The following is a 22103-nucleotide window of genomic DNA, read 5'->3' on the forward strand; positions in this document are numbered from 1 at the left end:
CAGCTGTGGCTCGAATGTAATCTGATCCCTGGCCCCGGAACTATGTATGCTTCAGGGCGGCCAAAAAAGAAAAAAAAATATATTGAAATGCACAATCTAGTCCAGCTTTGGAAGAATCTCAGAGAGGATGCAGATAAAACAGACATCTGGGTGTGGCCTCGGTCAACTCAGCCTCTCCTTGAGAGTTTGGAGTCCAGGATATTGTGACTGTGCAAGGGTGCTCAGCCTGTCAGTCAAGGTCCTATGAAAAATTATCCTGTCTCGGCAGCATAGACCTCCTGTCCCAGCAGCGTCACAAGTCCTCACACGACTTGATGTGCAAGGGCAGGGGTCACTCAGATGTTCTTAGGAAGCTCATCGAAGATCATTTGGGGTGAGATAATAGTTTCCTTTGTGGAAAAGCATTTTAATTTTTTGCCCCAGATTTAGAATCAAATATAGGAATATTTAAGAAAATCAAAATCTTACTGTTAATTTTTACAAATTTTCTATTCATTTTTAATTATAGTAAAATACACATAGCGTAAGATTGACCATTTAGGAATTCCCATTGTAACTCAGCAGCTAAAGAGCCCAACAAGTGTCCGTGAGGTTGCAGGTTCAATCCTGGCCTCGCTCAGTGAGTTAAGGATCTGGTGTTGCTGCCAGCTGCAGCGTAGGGCACAGATGTGTCTCAGATCTGGCGTGGCTGTGGCTGCGGCTGTGGTGGAGCCCGGCCGCTGTAGCTCGGATTCGACCCCTCGCCTGGGAACTTTCATGTGCTACAGGTGAAGCCCTAAAATACAGAAAAATTTAAAACTATAAGCCAGTTGTTGCTGAGCCCTGTAGAGGACTTTGATGTCTTCTGCTACGAGGCTGACAAGAGGATCTAAACCACTCTAAGCCAATTGCATGCAGGTCCTTGCTTGTCATTTCCAAAGGTTGTCATTTGGATCCCCGGAGCCAGATGCTTAGTTTCCTTGGGTTTGACTGAGATCCTTCTGTTTGCCTAGCTCTTCAATGTCTGTCCTGCAAATATTGACAGGGCACCCTCTGTACCCTTGCATTCGTCTGGGGCTGGGCACACACCGTCAGGGCCCGGGTCCTTGCCTTCCCAGCTCACAGGCTCTCGGGGGTGATTAGAGCTTGTGGTAAGGGGTGGAAGCCTCGGAAGCCCCACATGCCACCTGGGAGTATCAGGGAAGCCTTCCTGGAGGAGGTGGTATCTAGGCTGAGACTTAGAGGAGGAATAGGAGTTGGCCAGGTGTTCGGGGAAGGTTGTCCAGAGGAGGGAACAGCATGTTGAAAAACCCACAGGACTGTTTGCGTGCTGGAGGCTGCAAGTTTGAGGAAAGCCTTACCCCACGGAGCAGCTCAGGGTTCCTCACGACACCACGGGATATGGAGCGTTCACAGCACAAAGCCCCTCTCAGGTTACAGGCGCTCCCAAGAGGCGGTTTCTGGCACCAGCTTCATCACAGAAGCAGCCCGCTGGGACTGAAGCCGCAAGCAGTTCAGTCAGTGCCCCAGGCCTGTGGCCCAGCCCTGGGCCTGCAGTGTGGGGGCCTCCCGCCGGGCCCAGGGTCCCTGCTGTGTGCCTAGCGCCCCCGGGGGCCAAGCTGGCCACCGCCCAGCCCCGACCAGACCAGCAGCCCTTCGACAGTCTCTCTCCCCTCCTCACACTCGTTGCCACCACCTCCCTCCCTCGTGTTTGGACTTTTCGAGGTCCTTGCTGCCCCTGCAGTAACCCCTGTGCCCCGGGCTGCTCAGTGCTCAGCCCCTGACCCCTACCCGCTGTTCTGTCCTTGTGCCACCCTCCTTGTTCGGCCTCCCTGTTGCTCCCACATCCCTGTTCTGTGAGGAGCTTCTGGTTCCAGCCGAGGTCCTGGGCCGCCTCCGCCGATGCATCTGTTCTCAGAGCATCTGAGACATGCAGGGGCTTCAGAGGCCCCCCGCCTGTCACCTCTGGGTGGAAGGAGGGAGTGGCCTGAGTCACAAGGAAGTGGAGGTTCGGGGCCAGAACGCAGCGCACCAGTCTCCCAGCTTGTCGCTTTTTCCTTCACCTGTGGCCACTGTCCCAGCTCGGGCCCTAGGCTGTGACACTTCTCCGCACACCTGGCCAGGCTTGGTGCTGCCTCCTGAGCCCAGTTCGGCTCCTTGATTCTGACCCAGCAGCTGGGCACTGAGACCCACAGGCACCACAGACCCACAGGGAAACCGGAAGAGCGTGCCTTCCCCATAGGGAAGGGGGCCCATAGGGCAAGTTATGAACTACCAACTTCTAACATGTTTTTAAATTTTAATTATTTTCTTTACTTTTAGCCATACCCACAGCATGTGGAAATTCCCGTGCCAGGGATGGATCCCACCACAGTAGTGGCCGGAGCTGCTGCTGCGACAATGTCAGATCCTTAACCCACTGCACCACAAGGGAACTCCTGCTTTTTAATTTTTAAAATTTATGTGTTTAAAACTCAAAAAGTAGAGTTCCCGTCTTGGCTCAGTGGTAACAAGCCCAACTAGTATCCATGAGGACATGGGTTCGATCCCTGGCCTTTCTCAGTGAGTTAAGGATCTGGTGTTGCTATGAGCTGTGGGGTAGATCACCAGTGCATCTCTGATCCCATGTTGCTGTGGCTGTGGTGTAGGCTGGTAGCAGTAGCTCTGATTGAATCCCTAGCCTGGGAACTTCCGTATGGCTGCTGGTGTGGCCCTAAAAAGACCACAAAAAAAAAAAAAAATTTCAAAAAGTACAGAAGGGAATAGCACGTTAAGGACCTGGTGTTGTTGTCTGTGCAAGGATGTATGTTTGATTCCTGGCCTCGCAATGGATTAAGGATCCAGCATTGCTGCAGGCTGTGACTTAGGTTGAGATGTGGCTCAGATCTGGTGTTGCTGTGGCTGTGATGTAGGCCGGCATCAACCCCTGGCCTGGGAACTTCCATATGCTGCAGGTGCAGCCCTAAAAAGGAAAAGAAAAGGACAGAAGGAGATAGTGAAAAGGAAATCTCCCTCTCGGCCCTTCCCCCAGCCATCAGTTTCCTCCATGGGGATAGTGTCTGCTTCTGTTAAATACACACGTCCAAAGATTGCCCATGCATACACAAGAATGAATGTGTGTGTTTTCTAATTTTAAACTCAAATGATAATATGAGAGAATTTCAATTAAAAAAAATGGCACATCATGCTGTGTGTTCCAAAGGAGGTAACGTTACCTACTAAAAAAACCTTGAGGAGTAAAATTTAGCAACATAGAGGGACACCCAGGATGTACTGTTAGGTGAAAAAATAAGGTTCCACAATAGAATGTATGTGGGTTTCTATTTTTATTAAGAAGTAAATTATGTTTGCTGTTTTTTTAAAAAATCTGCACTGTCTCAGCTAAGAGGAGCCTAAGGAGACATGACAAGTAACTGTCCTGGGTGGATCCTGGGACTGAGAAAGGACACTGGGTAGAAACTAAGGAAATCTGAGCACTAGTCCATGGTATGTAGAGACCAGTAGTATTCAGCCTTTAAAAAGGAAATCCTGGAGTTGCCATTGTGGCTCAGTGGGTTAAGAACCTGACTAGTATCCATGAGGATGCAGGCTCCATCCCTGACCCCGCTCAATGGGCAGACATGGATCAAATCCCAAGTGGCTGTGGTGTAGGCTGGGGCTTACAGCTCTGCTTCAGTCCCTAAGCCTGGGAACTTCCATATGCTGCAGGTGGCTGTAAAAAGACAAAAAAATAAAAAAATAAAAAAGAGTTATCCATATGTCCATCACAGAAAAATTCAAAATATATAACACAAAAATGACAATTATTCACTTGAACTTCTATTGCTGAGAGAGAACTACATTTTACATTTTTGTAGCTTATCTTTTCAGACTTTAAACTTCCTATATACACAGTATAAATGTGACTGTTTATAAAAATCAGGTCATAGGGATTTCCCTGTTAGCGCAGTGGGCTACAGATCTGGCATTGTCACTGTTGTGGATCAGGTTGCAGCTATGGCACTGGTTCGATCCCTGGCCTGGGAACTTCTGCATGCTGCAGGCCAGGCGGAAAACAAACAAAACAAATAGACAAAAAAGGGTCATACAATGGATATGGCTTGGTAATTTGTGTTCCCCACTTAGCAGTGACTACTGAACTGATTTCACTATTAAATACATGTCAACACTGTCATATTTTTTAATTTTTTTTTTTTTTTTTTTTTTTGTCTTTTGAGGGCCCCACCCACGGCATATGGAGGTTCCCAGGCTAGGGGTCTAATCGGAGCTGTGGCTGCCGGCCTACACCGGCAGCCACAGCAGTGCCAGATCCAAGCTGCGTCTGCAACCTACACCATAGCTCATGGCAACACCAGATCGTTAACCCACTGAGCAAGGGCAGGGATCGAACCCACAACCTCATGATTCCTAGTCAGATTTGTTTCCACTGCGCCATGATGGGAACTCCTAATTTTATTTGTAAATGATTTTTATTTTTTCCATTTTAGCGGGTTTACAGTGTTCTGTTAGACACTCATTTTGGATGACTGTTGCATTACAGTAGACTGTTAATTTATAGTCTATTTCATTCTCTATAGCTGGGTATATGGGGTTTTTTCCTAGGGGGGAAAAAAAAGGTTTTTTTTGGTTTTTTAGGGCCAAACCCATGGCCTATGGAAGTTCCCATGCTAGAGGTTGAATTGGAGCCTCACCTGCGACTTACATCACAGCTCCCAGCAACGTCAGATCCTTAACCCACTGAGAGAGGCCAGGGATTGAACCCACATCCTCATGGATACTAGTTGGATTCTTAACCCACTGAGCCACAATGGGAACTCCTTTCCTGAAATTTTTATATTATTAAACACCTTGTTTTTTTTTTTTTTTTTTTTTTGTCTTTTTAGGGCTGCACCCACTGCACATGGAAATTTCCAGACTGAGGGTCAAGTTGTAGCTACAGTTGCCGGCCTACACCACAGCCCCAGCAACACAGGATCTGAGCCTATCTGTGACCTACACCACAGCTCCCAGCAACACCAGATCCTTAACCCACTGAGCGAGGCAGGGATCGAACCCGATTCCTCCTGGGTACTAGTGGGGTTCGTTAACCACGAGCCACGACGGGAACTCCTTTCCTGAAATTTTTAAATGACTAAATATATATTCATTGAGTGCCACAGGGAGCCGGGAACGGCCCTCCGCCAGCACTGATGGTTACCATGGTCCATACTGTGGCGGCACCGCACCTGACCCGCTACTCTGAGGGCGGTGACTGCAGCCTCCCCAGCGCGGGGCACCCCCCAACCCTGACTCACTGTGCTCCGCGACCCCCCCCCAGGGCTGGACATCCACTTCATCCACGTGAAGCCCCCCCAGCTGCCCTCCGGCCGCACCGCGAAGCCCTTGCTGATGGTGCACGGCTGGCCTGGCTGCTTCTACGAGTTTTATAAGATCATCCCGCTCCTGACGGACCCCAAGAACCACGGCCTGAGCGATGAGCATGTGTTCGAAGTCATCTGTCCATCCATTCCTGGCTACGGCTTCTCAGAGGCATCCTCTAAGAAAGGTATGAGGCTGCCAGAGGCCGTGTGCCCCCCCCGCCCCCCCACTGCCAGGGACCACGGCTCCCCCCCCAGGCTCTCCGCCCGGAGGCCAGCAGGTGGTCAGCTGGGCCAGCCTCCTGTCACGGCTGAGGAGGAGGCTGAGGAAGGAGGACACGGGTCCAAACCGAGGGAAGAGAAGTGAGGGGGGCAATTTTATTGTCAAAGGGCCAGCGCCTCTTCCCAGGATCCGAGGAGACGGTGGGTGGGACACTGGCAGAGTCCCAGTGCTCAGAGCTGCAGTCACGACCATCCAGAGCTGGCTCAGGACCTGGACTCTCGTGTCCTCAGGAGCTGCCCACTCGGGGCGGGTCCACGTCTGGGCCCTGCACTGTCCCAGCCCCGCAGGCAGTATCGACCCACAGACACCAGGGCCAGCCTGCACTGGCCGCACACCTCACGCCCCCCTCTGTGCCAAGGCTGGCACAGGCTCATCGCCTTCTGGGCACTGGGCACCCCGTCCTTGGGCCCCAGGATTCCTTCTCACCGCCCTGAGCCTGGGATGGGGGAGGGCCTGAGGGATCTCCGAGGACACCGGGAGGACCCAAGGCGTGACCCCCCCCATGATTCCTCGTCCCCTTCACCATCAGGCTTCAACTCAGTGGCTGCTGCCAGGATCTTTTACAAGCTGATGCTGCGGCTGGGCTTCCAGGAATTCTACCTTCAAGGCGGAGACTGGGGGTCCCTGATCTGCACCAACATGGCCCAGCTGGTGCCCAGGTGAGGTAGCTGTCAGGTGTGTGCGTGGGGGGGTGCACAGCCCGTGCAAGGTGGGATTCTTCACGCCAGGCTCTGCCTGGGTATAGTGTCTGAGCCCTGGGACGGGGGCCACACAGCAGGATGGCGGGCCCAGGGCAGATGAGACAGGGTCCCCATCTTTCAGTTCGGCCTGGGCCACTTCAGCACGGATCCTCCCTCTACTCAATGTCACGCAGGATTAGTGACTCTGCACCAGGTGCTCTGGCAGAGAGAAGGCCACTCAGAAGAGGGGAAGGTCAGGGAGTGGACCCTTCTGATGGACCCAGTCTTCAAAGAGACCTGATTGGAACTTTCTAGAAACTGTCTTTTCCCAACTCTCTCCTCCCTCTCACGTGGTCACCCTGCCCCCGGGAGGGGGTGGTGGCAGAGGCTGAAGGGAGCTGGCCCTGTGCTCCTCAGCCCTGAGGCTTCTTCTCCATCTGTTCCCTGCCCTGTCCTGGATGCCACTGAGCCTCCTCTGGCCCCTGTCTGCCCTCAGCCACGTGAAAGGCCTGCACTTGAACGTAGCCCTGGTTTTAAGAAATGTCTACACCCTGACCTTTTTCCTGGGACGGCGTTTGGGGAGGCTTTTTGGCTACACTGAGAGGGACCTCGAGCTGCTTTACCCCTTCAAGAAGACCTTCTACACCTTGATGAGGGAGAGCGGCTACATGCACATCCAGAGCACCAAGCCGGACACCGTGGGTGAGGGGGCTCGAGGGAGGCCTTCTCCGCCAGGGGTGGGCATGGGGGGCTGGGGGGGCCACCTCCGTTCTGTTCAGCAAGGCTCCCAGCCAGGGGGACTCACCCACCCCCAGGGACACTGCTCAGAGGTAGCAGCCTTTTGTGAGAGACTCAGAGCCCTTTCCACCCTGAATCCGCGTTTCTCCACAGACGTCAGTGACACAGTGCTCATCAAACTCCCCACGACTCCACTGAGTGAAGTCAGTGTTCCCAGTGGCTTTGACCCCTCACCCCTCCGCCCCTGAGCCTCTGTCCTACAGGGAGACGTGGAGGGACAGAGAGGAGTGGGGGGAGGGGTGCCTCAGGGCCTGGGTGGTTCCCCAAGACAGTGAGGGGGACCCAGCAACTGGTTCTGCCACCTGGCCCTGTTAAGGGCTAATTTTTTCTTTTGTCTTTTTAGGGCCACACCCACGGCATAAGAAGTTCCCAGTCTAGGGGTAGAATCAGAGCTGCAGCTGCCAGCCTACACCACAGCCACAGCCACGCCAGATCTGAGCCACGTCCCAGACCTACACCACAGCTCATGGCACCACCAGATCCTTAACCCGCCGAGCGAGGCCAGGGATCAAATCTGCGTCCCCATAATCCGGCACTGCCGTGAGCTGTGGTATAGGTTGCAGACGCGGCTCGGATCTGGCGTTGCTGTGGCTGTGGTGTAGGCCGGCAGCTGCAGCTCCAATTGGACCCCTAGCCTGGGAATCTTCCATATGCCACAGGTGCAGCCCTAAACAGACCAAAAAAACCCAGGAGTAAGTTTCTTTTAAATATGGCTTCTCTGCCCTATATTCTGTTTGTGAAATCTATCCATGCTGTCTTCCCAACCATCTTTAATGTTTTTTAATGTCTTCTCAGTATTTGAGCTTATGGGCGGATCAATATTTATTTGTAACTGATTCTCTATTTTGGACTTTAAGGTTTCTTATTTTTCACTAGTCATAGAATATAACCAAAAAAACCCCTCACTTTTTAAGAACAGCATTCAGGAGTTCCCGTCGTGGCTCAGTGGTTAACAAATCTGACTAGGAACCATGAGGATCTGGCGTTGCCGTGAGCTGTGGTGTAGGTTGCAGACGTGGCTCGGATCCCACGTTGCTGTGGCTCCATTGTAGGCTGGCGGCTGCAGCTCTGATTCGACCCCTAGCCTGGGAACCTCCATATGCCGCAGGAGTGGCCATAGAAATGGCAAAAATACAAAAAAAAACAAAAAACAAAAAACAAAACAGCATTCAAATAACCCACATGGGAAAAGAATCTGAAAAGCAATGAATATTTGTATAACTGCTTCACTTTGCTGTACACCTGAAACCAACACAACATTTTAAGTCAACTCTATGCCAATAAAATTTAATGAAAAAAAATCTGATTATGATGAAGCAACAAAAACACAACCAAACAAAACCACCACCTAGCATTCATATATATTTCTTTTTTTTTTTTGGTGTTTTTTAGGGCCGTACCCTCGACATTTGGGGACTCCCGGGCTAGGGGTTGAATTGGAGCTGTAGCCGCCGGCCTACACCACAGCCACAGCAACACCAGATCCGAGCCACGTCTTCAACCCACACCACAGCTCACGGCAACACTGGATCTTTAACCCACTGAGCAAGGCCAGGGATCGAACCTGCATTCTCATAGATGCTAGTCAGATTCTTTTTCTACTGAGCTATGAAGGGAACTCCTATATTTCTCATTTAGAGCCTACAAAACCCAGTGTCACAGCCCCTTCAGTTTGCAGGAAGCTGCCCAAGTGGTTCCCTGTGAGGCAGTGGCAGAGATGCTATCCCTTTTGTCAGACGAGGATTCCGAGGCTGGAGGGCAGGAAAGTGAGCTACAGGAACACCCCGAGGGTTAGGGCAGAGCTGTGCTCCAGCATGAGCTTCCTGTCCATGGTACCGTGCGTGGGGCCAGCTCCCTGGTCCCAGGCCTGAGTTGCTCTCTTGCTTCTTCCCACATCAGGCTGCGCCCTGAATGACTCCCCCGTGGGCCTGGCTGCCTACATCCTAGAGAAGTTTTCTACCTGGACCAACGAAGAGTTCCGGGACCTGGAGGATGGCGGCCTGGAGAGGTGAGACCCCACCCACCAGCCTTGGGACAGAAGGCCCCCAGGCTGAGCGCCCTGAAGGGGAGCAGGTGTCAGGGAAGCTGGAGGGGCCGGAGTGCAGTGGGTGGTTTTTCCGGGAAGAAGGTCGAAGCTGGGGAGTGGCAGGTGAGTGGGGGAGCAGTGGGAAGCACACCCAGTGGGCGGACATGGAGGGCCCCGGGACACAGGCCAGGCCGAGGGAACCCAGTGCCAGGAGACAAGGGCCCAAGGGGCTGGCAGGGCCAGGAGGATGTGGGGCTTTCCGGAGTCCACAGGCCTCAGGCTCCAGCATTAGGTCCCAAATGCATATTTCCTCCTGGAGTGTGGGCCCCGCAGTCTGGAGTCAGGGGAGGGGGTTCACCTGTTCAGCAGTTCCCAGGCTGGAGAGGAAAAGGGGTGTCCTGTGCTGAAGGAAAGGGGTGTCTGCAGGGCCCCATGGCTGCTTCTTGGGGTGACACAGGTTTGGCAGGAGGCACGCTGGCCAGCTGGTAAATAAAAATGCCCCAGGAGTTCCCACTGTGGCTCAGTGGGTTAAGAACCCTAGCTAGCATCCATGAGGACGCAGGTTCTATCCCTGGCCTCACTCAGTGGATTAAGGAGCTGGCATAACCGTCAGCTGTGGTGTAGGTCGCAGACGTGGCTAGGATCCTGGATGGCCGTGGCTGCAGCTGTGGCCAGTAGCTGTAGCTCCAAATGCCACAGGTGCCTCCCTGAAAAGAAAAAAAGAAAAAAAAAATGCCCTGCTTCTCCTGGTGCCCTGCCAGGGCAGGACCGCGGGCTCTGAAGGCTGCCTGGAGACCAGGTTCTGCTCAGGGCCTGGCACGGGTGGGCCCCTCCCGAGCGTGGTCTGAGGGCAGCCTGCACTGAGGGTCCAGGAGTAGGCACCACCTCTGAGCAGGGTTGCAGCACCCTACCCTTAGACCTCCCGGCCACCCAGCAGTGACTGGCCCAAGCCCCTGGGTTCAGTTGACCCCACCTGCTTCTTCCTCTCTGGCCTGAACCTCTGGGGGCGGGTTGGAGCAGGGGTTGGCTGACACCACCCAGGATGACAGCATGAGCCAGCACAGCCTGTCTCAAACAGGGTCATCACTCTGGCATCCCGGTTGCTGGTGACCCCGGGCAGGCTTCCCTCAGGCCCAGGGCTAAGACCACTAAGCTTACAGCACAGTCTGAGGAGGGAGGCTGGGCGGGCACAGGGCCTGGCCTCCGCTGTGGCAGCCCTGGCGTCATACAACTTCAGCTGGCACTGAGAGCGGCCCTCGGTCTGCTTTGCCAGGAAGTTCTCCCTGGATGAGCTGCTGACAGTCATCATGCTCTACTGGACAACGGGCACCATCACCTCCTCCCAGCGCTTCTACAAGGAGAACCTAGGACAGGGCGTGATGGCCAATAAGCATGAGGCGTAAGTGTGGCTGAGCCCGGCGTGGGGTCTGAGGAAGGCGCCTCTGAGGCTGGGAGGTGGGGGGTGGGTGGCCAGCCTGGTCTTGGGCTCAAAGGCAGGCACTTGATGCAGAAAAGTACAACCTAGCCTTCAGTGCACAGCGGGCATACAGGAAGAGAATACGATTTAAAGGAGGTCAGGGAGGTTCAGAAAAATCTGTCTTTAGAATTAGCTCATGGGAGTTCCTGTTGTGGCTCAGTGGTAACAAATCTGACTCGTATCCTCGAGGACATGGTTTGATCCCTGGCCCCATTCAGTGGGTTTAGGATCCAGCATTGCCAGGAGCTGTGGTATAGTCACAGATGCGGCTTGGATCCAGTTGCTGTGGTGTAGGCCGGCAGCTGGAGCTCCGATTGGACCCCTAGCCCAGGAACCTCCATATGCCGTGGGTGCGGCCCTAAAAAGGAAAAAAAAAAAAAAGCTCACAGAGGGAACCCAGGGCCTGGCCTCCAGGCTTCCCTAGTGGCTCCCCGGGGCTAATAGGCTGGCCCGGGGTGGACTTACCTGGAACCCTTGCAGACCTCATAGGGGACCTGCAGACGGCAGCAGTGGGAAAGGGCAACATAGGCAGGAGGTAGAGGCTGACTGATCTCTCACTCAGTCACTCTCCAGCCTGGGCAGCCCTTCCGGAAAAGAGGGCCCTTGGGGGGTTTGCATTGAGGTGGGTTGTAAAAAAAAATCCCTGGGTCTGTCTTTTAGTTTACGGCTCTGTGCTAGTGGGTGAACTGACTCCCAGGCGCCTGCACTGCCTGCTGTGGGGACAGAGGGACAGGGCTCCGCCTCCCCCTCAGTGGGTCTCTTTCTCCTCCAGGATCAAGGTCCACGTGCCCACCGGCTTTGCTGCCTTCCCTTCCGAGGTATTACACTGCCCAGAAAAGTGGGTGAAGAACAAGTACCCAAAACTCATCTCCTATTCCTACATGGCCCGTGGGGGCCACTTTGCCGCCTTTGAGGAGCCGGAGCTGCTGGCCCAGGACATCCGCAAGTTCATGGGGCTGTTGGAGCAGCAGTGACCACAGCGGGTGGGGGGACTGGCTGTCACCTCATAGGCATCCCCTGCTCCCAAGTGGTAGGCTCCCTCCCGATCCCTGTCCTTTTCCCCGGAAGCTCCCGGCAGAAGTGGGGCTGGCAGGGTGGTGGCTTCCCAGGCTTCTGTGGAGACGCCCCATTTTCCTAGGAACACACTGGCTTCCGTCCCTGCCAGCTGGGACCCCAGGCCTGCCCCTCAGCATATGCTCCCCACACACTTGTTAAGCAACATGACTTTGATGATAAATGATTTTCCTTCTCAAAGTGGCTGGAACAAGTGACATGATAAGCCCCAACCCCATGTGGGTGTGTCTCCAGCAGAACTGGCAGGTCTGCAGTCCGCACGGGGGTGGGGTTCCGCTGGGAGGGGAAAGATGGTGGGGACACGGGGCGGGGGGACACCAAGAAACCGCTCTAGCTGGTCTGGGTGCCTGGGGCAGCTCCGAGCAGACACCGCGCGGCCACTGCTGGCGGCCCCGTCCACCAGGCTCCAGGCAGCCTCTGGTCTCCAGTCCCCATCCGCACGCTCGTGCCTCTGGCGCCCCCTGGAGGGAGTAGCGGGGGCGGCTTCTCCCGCAAGCGCTGGAAGTTGCTTCACAGCTGGATCCCACCAAGAGAGGAAAAAAATAAGAGGTTGCGCCTCTCCTCCTGGGGCTGCAATTCTCCCTTGCCTTCAAGAAAGTCCTGAGCCCTGTCCCCCTGGGAGGGAACAGACAGATGGACTCAAGGGCCCTACACTCTGGGGCCTGAAGAGGCAAGAGAGGCTGGATCTCACCAGTCTGGCCGAATGGACACTTTAGTAGTGGTCCTCCTCGTCCCTGTCTGCTGCAGGGAGACCCTGATCCAGCCCGTGTCACTGGCAACATGATCAAAAACGCAGGACCCTGGTGGGGCTGGGGAGGAGCCTGCTGCGGCCCAGCACTGGCCCCGCCCCCTCCCCGCGCTCTGCGGGGACCCCGGGCGCTGGGACCAGCCGGACCATCACTGCGAGCCCATCTCAGGCTTGCAGCTTCTGCGTAGGCTCTTTGGTTATGAGTTGTGGGTGTGCCTGGGGGCGGAGGGGTGCAGGGGCTATCTATGGCTGCTCAGAAGGTGTTCACGCGGTATAACCCCCTGCTTGCTATCACCACAGCTAATGGGTTGGAGGGACACAGTTCCAACACATGATCTTGCTAAAAACCATTGGGGATATCATCCCAGCTCCAAAGCTGGACCCGCAGCAGAAGATGGAGCTGGACATCAGCAGAGCCTCGGGGGAACAGGCAGAGTCCAGAGCTGCAGCGACTCCCCTTCCTCCACTGGGTCTAGAAAAGACCACTAGAGGCTGGCAGTCCCACCCTTCCCACCAAGCCCAGGGCCAGAGCTCCTTTCTGCTTCCATCTTTTCAGAGCAGATGCTCTTAAAGCATGTAGAAAGCAGTCCTGAACTTGGCTAGGGTGAGAGTCAAGCTGCTTCTCCACCTGTGTCTGTGCCCGACTCCCCAAGTCCTCGAGCCTGGCCCAGCCCGGCAGCTCCCAGGCCCTCAGGCTTCTTGGTAGGTGGCTACCACACTGTCCGCAGGGCTCTGCACCACGCACTGGCCGGGGACAGTCCCACTGATATTGTGGATGGCGCCGTAGGTCTGCTGCTGCTGTGGGGACAGGGCTGTTTTCTCTGAGGATGAGCTGTTCAGGATCCGGGGCACGTAGGGCTGCCAACAAATGCAGGCATTAGTCCTGGCTGTGTTAGGCATGAGCTCCCGGACCCGTTCCTCCCCTCCTGCCCCGCCTCCCTCCAGCAGGAAGTCACAGAGAATGCTCCTAAAGGAGACAGCGCTACCATCAACGTAGGACACCAGGACGAAAACACACCCAATGCAGAGCAAATCAGAAAACACAGGCAGACAGTCCTCGCCGTCACAGAGAAGAAAGCACACCTGTGTCTCAGGGGAAACAAAAACTTTTCCAGGAGCTGGATTCTAGAATTTCTCACTTTCTATAGGAGACAGGTCTAGAAAAAGGACAGGCTTAAAATGTGGTCAGTGAGGATTTTTCTTGTGGCCGACAGAGTAACTATGAGACGTCACTGCTATGGCTCTGGTTTGATCCCAGGCCTTGGAACGTCGACATGCCATGGGTGTGGCCAACCAAGTTTGAAAAAACAAAACAGGGATTCTTGTCATGGCGCAGCGGAAACAAATCTGACTAGCATCCATGAGGGTGCAGGTTCGAACCCTGGCCTCACTCAGTGGTTAAAGATCCGGCACTGCCGTGAGCTGTGGTGTAGATTGCAGATGCACCTCAGATCCTGTGTTGCTATGGCTGTGGCGTAGGCAGGCAGCTGCAGCTCCAATTAGACCCCGAGCCTGGGAACCGCCTTATGCCATGGGTACAGCCATAAAAAGACCAAAAAAAAAATTGTTTAATAATCTAAAAATTTGAGGAAAGGAGTTCCCATTGTGGCTTAGTGGGTTAAGAATCCAACTAGTATCCATGAGGACACAGGCTCAATACCTGGCCTCACTCAGTGGGTTAAGGATCCAGTGTTGCCATAAGCTGGGGTGTGGGTCACAGATGTGGCTCCGATTCAACCCCTAGCCTGGGAACCTCCATATGCCATGGGTTCAGCCCTAAAAAGACAACGAAATAAAGTAAATAGGAGTTCCCATCATGGCACAGTGGAAGCGAATCCGACTACAATCCATGGGGATTGACCCCTGGCCTTGCTCAGTGGGTTGGGGATTGGGCATTGCCGTGAGCTATGGTGCAGGTCAGATGCGGCTCAGATCTGGCGTTGCTGTGGCTGTGGTGTAGGCCAGCAGCTGCAGCTCCAATTCAGTCCCTAGCCTGGGAACCTCCATATGCTGCAGGAGCAGTCCTAAAAAGACAAAAAGACCAAAAATAGAAAAAAATAATAAAATAGAACGAGGGCAGCAGGACTTCTGAGCAGCTGACCGAACTGCGGAGGTTATGCTCCTCACAACCCAGGTTCCAGCTGAGAGCCAGGCTGGGAACAGGGCATGCATGGCATCAGGCAGGCAGAGGCCCAGTAAGGAATCTTCCTGAAACCTTCTCTGGGGTTGGTCCAAGGACAGACACCAATGAGCGTGCCTGACACCTTGAGGGAGCCACTGGAAAGAACTCTGCCACTGATCTAGATCCGTGCTGTCCCAGCCCTGTCCATCAGGCCACCGGTCACAGGCAGGGGAGGGGGTGGGAGGGAAGCTACGCATTCCACCCAACTACCCACACCTTTCCCGGGGATAAATAAAATCTGCTACAATGATGGCAATATTTTTCGACAAGGGGGTCACAGGGCCTGGTCCGTGCTCGTTTCCCAACCCTGCCCTGGGAGCAGGACCGAGGAGGCCGGACACAGGAAGAACCAGGACGGAGAGGAGTCCTACTGTCTTCCCAACACTGTGCCCTCCTCCCCAGCAGGTGCAAAGTCCACTGGCTGAATTCAGAGGGGAGGTTAATGACACCCTCTTGGCATCCAGTGGAGGTCCTCACACTGGCACAGCGGGCAGCGTGCTCTCTCAGAGCCTCAGCAAACCACAGCCTCGCAATGTGGCTTCACGAAGGGCTCAGACTCACCAAGCATTAAATATCCAGGGAAGGGGGAGCTCCCGTCGTGGCACAGTGGAAACGAATCTGACTAGGAACCATGAGGTTTCGGGTTCAATCCCTGGCCTCGCTCAGTGGGTTTAAGATCTGGTGTTGCTGAGAGCTGTGGTGTAGGTCACAGACGTGGCTTGGATCTGGCATTGCTGTGGCTGTGGTGTAGGCTGTCAGCTGCAGCTCCGATTCGACCCCTAGCCTGGGGAACCTCCATATGGCAAGGGTGTGGCCCTAAAAAGCAAAAAAAAAAAAAAAAAAAAAAAGTGCAGAGAAGGGGAGTGAGCAAGGAATTGAAACTGGGGGGAGGATTGGGTAGATATCGTGGCAACACTAATTATCTTCTCGGGTGACGGATGTAGCTTCACATACGTGAGAGAAGACATCCAGAGAGACCAGGGATTCCTTCTCAAACGACATTAATTCAGAACCCCGCCTGGCACGTGACCAAGGGACTTCTGAGAGGTTCAAAGCATCTTTGCAGGGCCCATCTGGTTGGGACCGATGTAGGTGCTCGGGGCTCCCCGGGGGGGGGGGGGACCGCACTTACTGTGAAATGGGGAGGCAGGTGGGCCCCGACCTCACTTCCTCTGTCACTCGCCGCCGATTCTTCCATCTGCAGATAACGGCAAACACTTGCAAAGCTAAATACAACTGATCTTCCTGCACTGACACCCTCCAAACAGACAGACTATTAACACCCAGAATAATAGTACCAGCTGGCACAAAGCTCCCACTGGCAGCCCAAAGGGGGGGCGGCGCAGGGAGCAGGGGAGGGGGTGGGAGGGAAGCTACGCATTCCACCCAACTACCCACACCTTTCCCGGGGATAAATAAAATCTGCTACAATGATGGCAATATTTTTCGACAACCGCAACTCACCTAGAGAGTGTTGGTGCTTCGGGTCTGAGTGAAGCTGAGGGTGGGAGAATACTGGGGAGTGGGAGTTGTAGGTCCCTTTAGGGACTGGTGGGTTTGGTTTACTTAAATAAATGCACACACACACACCACCAAAATAAATAAACAAATAGAGAAAATGCAGAGAGGGCTGCGGATCGGCTGCTGCAGGAGGCAGGGAGGAGGGGTGGAGAGCGAACCCACCGTCTTCTTGGGGGTCCTGGCTGGGAGCACTCAGGGGGGCCCTTACCTTGTAGTTCAGGGGGCTGAGGTGCTTGAAGCATCCAAAGCAGGTGTAGGCCAGGCAGACCAGGATGGTGAGCAGCACCACCAGGAAGGTGAACAGGGTGAGGGGAGCCTTCAGACCTGGGGACAGAGGGATGCCAGCTTTGCAGGGGTGGGGGAGGGCACAGCTGAAACTGCGGGTGGCTTCTCATCAGGCAGAAAAGGCAGAGAAGGCATCTTGCCGCCCCCTGACCCCCAGCAGCTGGGATGGTGTCTTCACGGCCAGGAGGGCACAGAGTGACCCATGGAACGGCTGGCGTGATCCCCAGTCAGATTTCAGCTACGGGGGCACCGAGTCAGTGGCACGTTGCCAGCTTCCTTGCTGGGTCATTTCCCTCCCAACCCCAGTGAGGATGCAGGGGCCCCCAGCGGATAGGAGCAATCACACTCCCGTCTTCCCTCCTGTATGCCCTCCGCACTGTGAGGTGTGAGGCCTGGGCCCATTCTCCACCCCGTCTGCTTCAGCCCCTGCGCAGCTGGTGAAGGGACCGTCTTCTCTGTAAGGCCGCCTGCAGTAATCCACCTGGCCTTCACCACGTTACGTGAGCCCAGGCTAAGTCTGGGGCCTGGGCTGCCAGGGCTGCATCCAGCCTTCACCTGGGGGTACCACCTTCTGATTGGACACTGAGTTGATGCTCTTCAAGCAGTGAGGAATTTGACTGGATGCCTCCTGCCCTCCACCCTCGCCCTGGTCAGCAGGGCCCCTCACCCAGGCGCAGGAAGGAGAAGAAGTAGAGCCAGAAGAGGCACAGGATGGGAGCGGCCAAGGCCTGGTTCACGGCCGCGAAGTGGATCCTCTTCTCCAGCTTGGCCGGGAGGTAGACGAAGTAGAGGTTGTGCCGGTCCACCATGTGCTTGAGCAGGATGTAGATGAGGCCTGAGGAGCAGGGGACCCTGAGCTGCAGATCCGGTTGGGCTGCAAGGACCCCTGTGCCCGGTCCTCTAGGAGGCAGCTATTTGTGCCTGGAGCTGGGGCTGTGGCTGCTGCCGGGCTAAATGCATACATGCATATCCTGGCTGCCAGTGCTCTCTCTCTTTTAGGGGCCGCATCCACAGCATATGGAGGTTCCCAGGCTAGGGGTCGAATCGGAGCTGTAGCCACTGGCCTACGCCAGAGCCATAGCAACGCAGGATCCAAGCCGCGTCTGCAACTACACCACAGCTCACGGCAACGCCGGATCGTTAACCCACTGAGCAAGGGCAGGGACCGAACCCGCAACCTCATGGTTCCTAGTCGGATTTGTTAACCACTGCGCCACGACGGGAACTCCGACAGGTTTGTTTCTGCTGAGCCACAAGGGGAACTCCTCTCTTTCTCCCGATCCCTCTTTTTCCACCTCCCCCTCTTTCCTTCCCCTCTTCCCTCCCGCTTCCTAGCCTTTTTCTGACGCCAGGGAGTAGAGGGTCTGTGCCTCTATCCCCATGGAACATTGAGATTCTAGGACCATTTTGGGGAAAGAGGTGATTTTACCCCCAGATGCCTGGCTCTACTTCCTCCCACATTGAGACCCCCCCACCACCACAGAGCCCCCTGCCCCTTATTGCTCAGTGCTCCCCCTCCTTTCCTTCTCCCACCTGAGCCGACCCCCTGCACCCATCCCTGTCAACAGATGCCCAAGGGTCTTACCCCAGGGGCGGCACAGAAGGCAGGTACTGCCTTTTCCATTACGTCAAGTTCTTATTAAAAAAAAAAAAAAAAAGTTTCTTTTCAAAGAGTAATGCTACTGTAGACCTTTAAAATAGTACAAGAGGAGTTCCCGTTGTGGTTCAGCAGACGAGCATCCATGAGGACACAGGTTCGATCCCTGGCCTCGCTTAGTGGTTTAAGGATCTGGCATTGCAGTGGCTGTGGTCAGAGATGGAGCTCAGATCAGGCTGGCAGCTACAGCTCTGATTCTCCCCCTAGCCTGGGAAGCTCCATATGCTGCAGGTGCAGCCCTAAAAAGCAAAAATAAAATAAAATAAAATAAAATAGTACAAGAGCGTATTGGAGAAAACTAACACTTCCCCCCCAGACCTCAGCTAGCACTGCCAACAGTCTCTTGGGTGTTTGGTTTCCTTCCAGAGTCTTCCATTTATCTGCCAGCTCCTGATGCTTTATTGTGGTCGCAAAGCCTGGGCTTTCAAAGTCAAACGGTCCTAAGTTCAAATCCAGGCTCTACTCCTCACTACCAAAGCGTTAAGTGCTTCATCTGTGAAAGGAGGACAGAACCAAGACCCACCTCGAAGGACGTGAGAGAATTATCAAAATCCACCTGGACCACGACAGTGGCTGGCCAGAACGAGAGCACAAACACAAGCGCCTCCATCACTACTCAGCCGCTGCCAGAGAATCAACCAAGAATGAAGCGGGCAGCAGGCAGGGACCCTCTAACCAGGAGAAATACTGAGAGAGGTCCCAGTGTGGAAGGAATCCATGCGAGGCGGAACTAAACCCAGTATCCCCTGTGGCTCCTGGGCAGCTCGTGATTCTTGTGGCTACAGAGGTGCTCTGTCTGTGGGGCTCCCCAGCGCCCTGGCAATGGCTGTCACCAGGGGAATCAGCCATCCACCTCCCCGGGGAGACCGGCTCTGGGACCACTCACCGAACGGCGCGATGATGGGGCAGGTGATGCTATAGGCCATGATCACGGTGAAGACACACAGCATCCAGGCGTACATGGCTCCAAACTCGAACTCGAAGGCCTGGTTCTGGAAGGGGGAGGGGGAGGCAGGGAGGGGCCTGCAGGTCTGGTCCTCCCGACCCCCCACCTCAGGGCACTCTAGGTGAGAAGGGGGTAGTGGGGCAAGGAAGGGCTTTGGAAACGAGAGACTCACAGCCGCCCCCACCCCTCGAGGCCCTTTCTGTCCCTCCACAAGCCTCCTCCAGCTTCCCGGAGCCCACACCCAGACCCCCCAAGGCACAATGACTCAGGTCTTCTTAAGGGTTTCTCCTGCTCTTTGGGCTGCACCTGTGTCATAGGGAGGTTCCCAGACTAGGGGTCGAATCAGAGCTACAGCTGCCATCCTATACCACAGCCACAGCAACGTGGGGATCCAAGCCGCATCTGCAATCTACACTACAGCTCATGGCAACACTGGATCCTTAACCCACTGAGCGAGGCCAGGGATCAAACCTGCATCTTCATGGATGCTAATCAGATGCATTTCCACTGAGCCACAAGGGAACTCCATGTTTCTCTTATTCTAATTATATCTACCCATCAAGCCTGCGAGCCCCCAGAGGGCAGAGAGGGGGTGTCAGAGACTAAATGGTTGAGATCCCCTGGGCCGCAGACCAGTGGCGGCTCTGCCCTCCTAGCCCTGTGTCTCCGGCCCAGACCCTCAGCTCCTGTCTAGCGCTGAGTACGTGTGTCTGCAGAGTGGGCCGCACAAGTGGCCATTTCACAGCAGGCTCTGGGGACAACACGACAGAATGCGGTGCTTCTCCTCTTACGGCTCCCACAATGGCAAATGAGAACACAAGAAGGCCACACACCCAACTTAGGGAATCTTGGAACAAATGCCACCAGCCCAAAACAGCTTTGACCTCTGTGGTCACCTAAAAATGAATTCAGGAGTTCCTGCTGTGGTGCAGTGGGTTAAGAATCTGACTGCCGTGGCTCTGGTCACCATGGAGGTGCCAGTTCAATCCCTGGCCCAGCACAGTGGGTTAAAGGATCCAGCATTGCTGCAACTGCAGCTCAGAGTCAAACCCTGGCCCAGGAACTTGCATATGCCATTAAAAAAAGTATACAGGAGTTCTTGTCGTGGCTCAGTGGTAACGAATTCGACTAGGAACCATGATGTTGCGGGTCCAATCCCTGGCCTTGCTCAGTGGGTTAAGGATCTGACGTTGCCGTGAGCTGTGGTGTAGGTCGCAGATGCGACTCGGATCCCAGGTTGCTGTGGCTGTGGTGTAGGCTGGCAGCTACAGCTCTGACTAGACCCCTAGCCTGGGAGCCTCCATATGCCTCAGAAGCAGCCCTAGAAAAGGCATAAAGACCAAAAAAAAAAAAAAGCATACAAATGAAGGCCCATGGGAAAGGAATGCTTTCTGGTTTGTTTTTTTTTTTTTTTTTTGGGATGTACCTGCAGCATATGGAGGTTCCCAGGCTCGCAGTCCAATCAGAGCTTCAGCTACCAGCCTACACCACAATCACGGCAAGGCTGGATCCTTAACCCACTGACTGGGGCCAGGGATCAAACCTGCATGCTCATGGATACTAGTCAGGATCTTAACCCACTAAGCCACAATGGGAACTCCCAGGAAAGGACTGTATTGATGTGTGTGTGTGTGTGTCTGTCTGTCTGTCTGTCTGTCTTGTCTGTCTTCAGACTGGTTAAAATGCAAAAATCCCCACTCTCTCCTCCAGCCCGAGTCACAGCAGAGGGTTAGAAGCCAGGCTGCCATGGTTGCTCACGCCTCCACCCCCCACAGATGCACCCGGAGCACATCGCCGGGCACCTAGCAGGTGGCTGGGTAAATGCGGGCAGCAGGGAGGCTCAGGGAGGAAGAGCGCGCCCACGCCCTCCCTGTGTACCTGCTTGATGTTTCTGCGGTCGGCCACGGTCTTGGCCATGCCCATGCGGAAGGTGTAAAGGATGAGGCCGGGCAGCCGCAGCAGCTCCATGCCGTTGCCGATGAAGGCCGAGGCAATGACGTAGTTGACGAAGAAGGCGCCCTGGTCGGGCAGGAAGACGCACCTGGGAAGGACCGTGAGAGTGGAACCCTGAGAGCGGGAGAGGGGCCCTTGTGGCTGGCACTCATCCCCCCTTTTCGTGTGTGCAACACACACATGTGCCAGGCCCTGTCTAGGCCCTGAGAATGCATCAGAGCCCCTCACCCTGCTCTCACGGGGTTTACATCCTAGCTGCAGGGGGCAGGGGACACACACACACAAACAAGTAGCCTGCCGGGTGTACATGTGCTCCAGGGGAAAATACAGCAGGTGGGGCCATGTTCACCATGTTACACAGCCATCAGCGAAGCCTTTCTTTTCCTTTTTTTGTCTTTTTAGGGCCACACCTGTGGCATATGGAGGTTCCCAGACTAGGGGTGGAATCAGAGCTGCAGCTGCTGACCTACACCACAGCCATAGCAATGCCAGATCCCAGCCGTGTCTGTGACCTACACCACAGGTTGTGGCAACACTGGATCCTTAACCCACTGAGCAAGGCCAGGAACTGAACCTGCATCCTTATGGATACTAGTCAGGTTCAAAACGTGCTGAGCCACAACGGGAACTCCCAGAGAAGCCTTTCTAGTAAGTGTGCCCTGTGCAGAGACGTGGCAGTGGAGAGAAAGCTGGGAGAGGGCTTCCATGCAGAGGGAACCACAGCTAACAGCTTTCAGGCAGGTGAGCGTGGCCGGCACATGCGCAGAGGGTCAGGAAGCTGGAACAGCCAGGGAGGGAGGTAGGGTTGGGGCTGAAAGGTGCAGAAAGGCAGCTCAGGCTGTGGTGAGGGCGCCAGGCGGCAGGGAGACTCCCAGACAGTGTCTGCTGTCTTCCTTGTGGGGCAGGTGTGAGCATGGGGGGTTCTGGATCCAGCTTAGGGCAGAGCTGTCAGGATCTGCTGATGGAGCAGGTGAGACATGTGAGGGCAAGAGCGGAGACACAAAGAACTCCAAGAGCTTTTGCTAGAGCCACCAGAAAAGTGCCATGGGGCGTGGGGGCGGGGCGAGGACTGTGGGAATAGAGATTTGGGGATAAAAGTCAGGAACTTGGTTTGGGGCAGGTAATGCCCGAGAGGCC

The 22103-nt window shown here is 54.9% G+C and overlaps 2 protein-coding genes and 1 non-coding gene across 24 annotated transcripts in view; 2 read left to right on the forward strand and 1 right to left on the reverse strand.

Moving 5' to 3' along the window:
- The window catches only part of EPHX1 (epoxide hydrolase 1), a 37758-nt gene extending 25904 nt beyond the window's left edge, over nt 1-11854 (forward strand). For both annotated transcript variants that reach the window (NM_001435000.1, NM_214355.2), the window contains 6 exon segments: nt 5297-5524; nt 6149-6278; nt 6796-7001; nt 8997-9105; nt 10397-10522; nt 11373-11854. In NM_001435000.1, coding sequence (NP_001421929.1) covers nt 5297-5524; nt 6149-6278; nt 6796-7001; nt 8997-9105; nt 10397-10522; nt 11373-11574 — 1001 coding nt within the window. In that variant the 3' untranslated portion in view covers nt 11575-11854.
- The window catches only part of TMEM63A (transmembrane protein 63A), a 39700-nt gene continuing 29422 nt past the window's right edge, over nt 11826-22103 (reverse strand). For 19 of the 21 annotated variants that reach the window (XM_084978808.1, XM_005653777.4, XM_084978810.1 and 16 more), the window contains 6 exons: nt 20892-21054; nt 18954-19059; nt 17078-17245; nt 16334-16449; nt 15737-15802; nt 11826-13280 (listed from right to left, as the gene is read on the reverse strand). In XM_084978808.1, coding sequence (XP_084834934.1) covers nt 13113-13280; nt 15737-15802; nt 16334-16449; nt 17078-17245; nt 18954-19059; nt 20892-21054 — 787 coding nt within the window. In that variant the 3' untranslated portion in view covers nt 11826-13112. 21 annotated transcript variants of the gene reach the window in all.
- LOC146398826 (small nucleolar RNA SNORD56) lies at nt 16030-16100 on the forward strand. The gene has a single exon (XR_014818767.1). It is a non-coding gene; the product is annotated as a small nucleolar RNA SNORD56 (small nucleolar RNA).

This window comes from Sus scrofa, chromosome 10 (assembly GCF_054392235.1).
Source record: "Sus scrofa isolate SSC_HxYL_T2T_F1_AM1 chromosome 10, Sscrofa_HxYL_maternal_Yorkshire_Landrace_v2.0, whole genome shotgun sequence".
NCBI lineage: Eukaryota > Metazoa > Chordata > Mammalia > Artiodactyla > Suidae > Sus > Sus scrofa.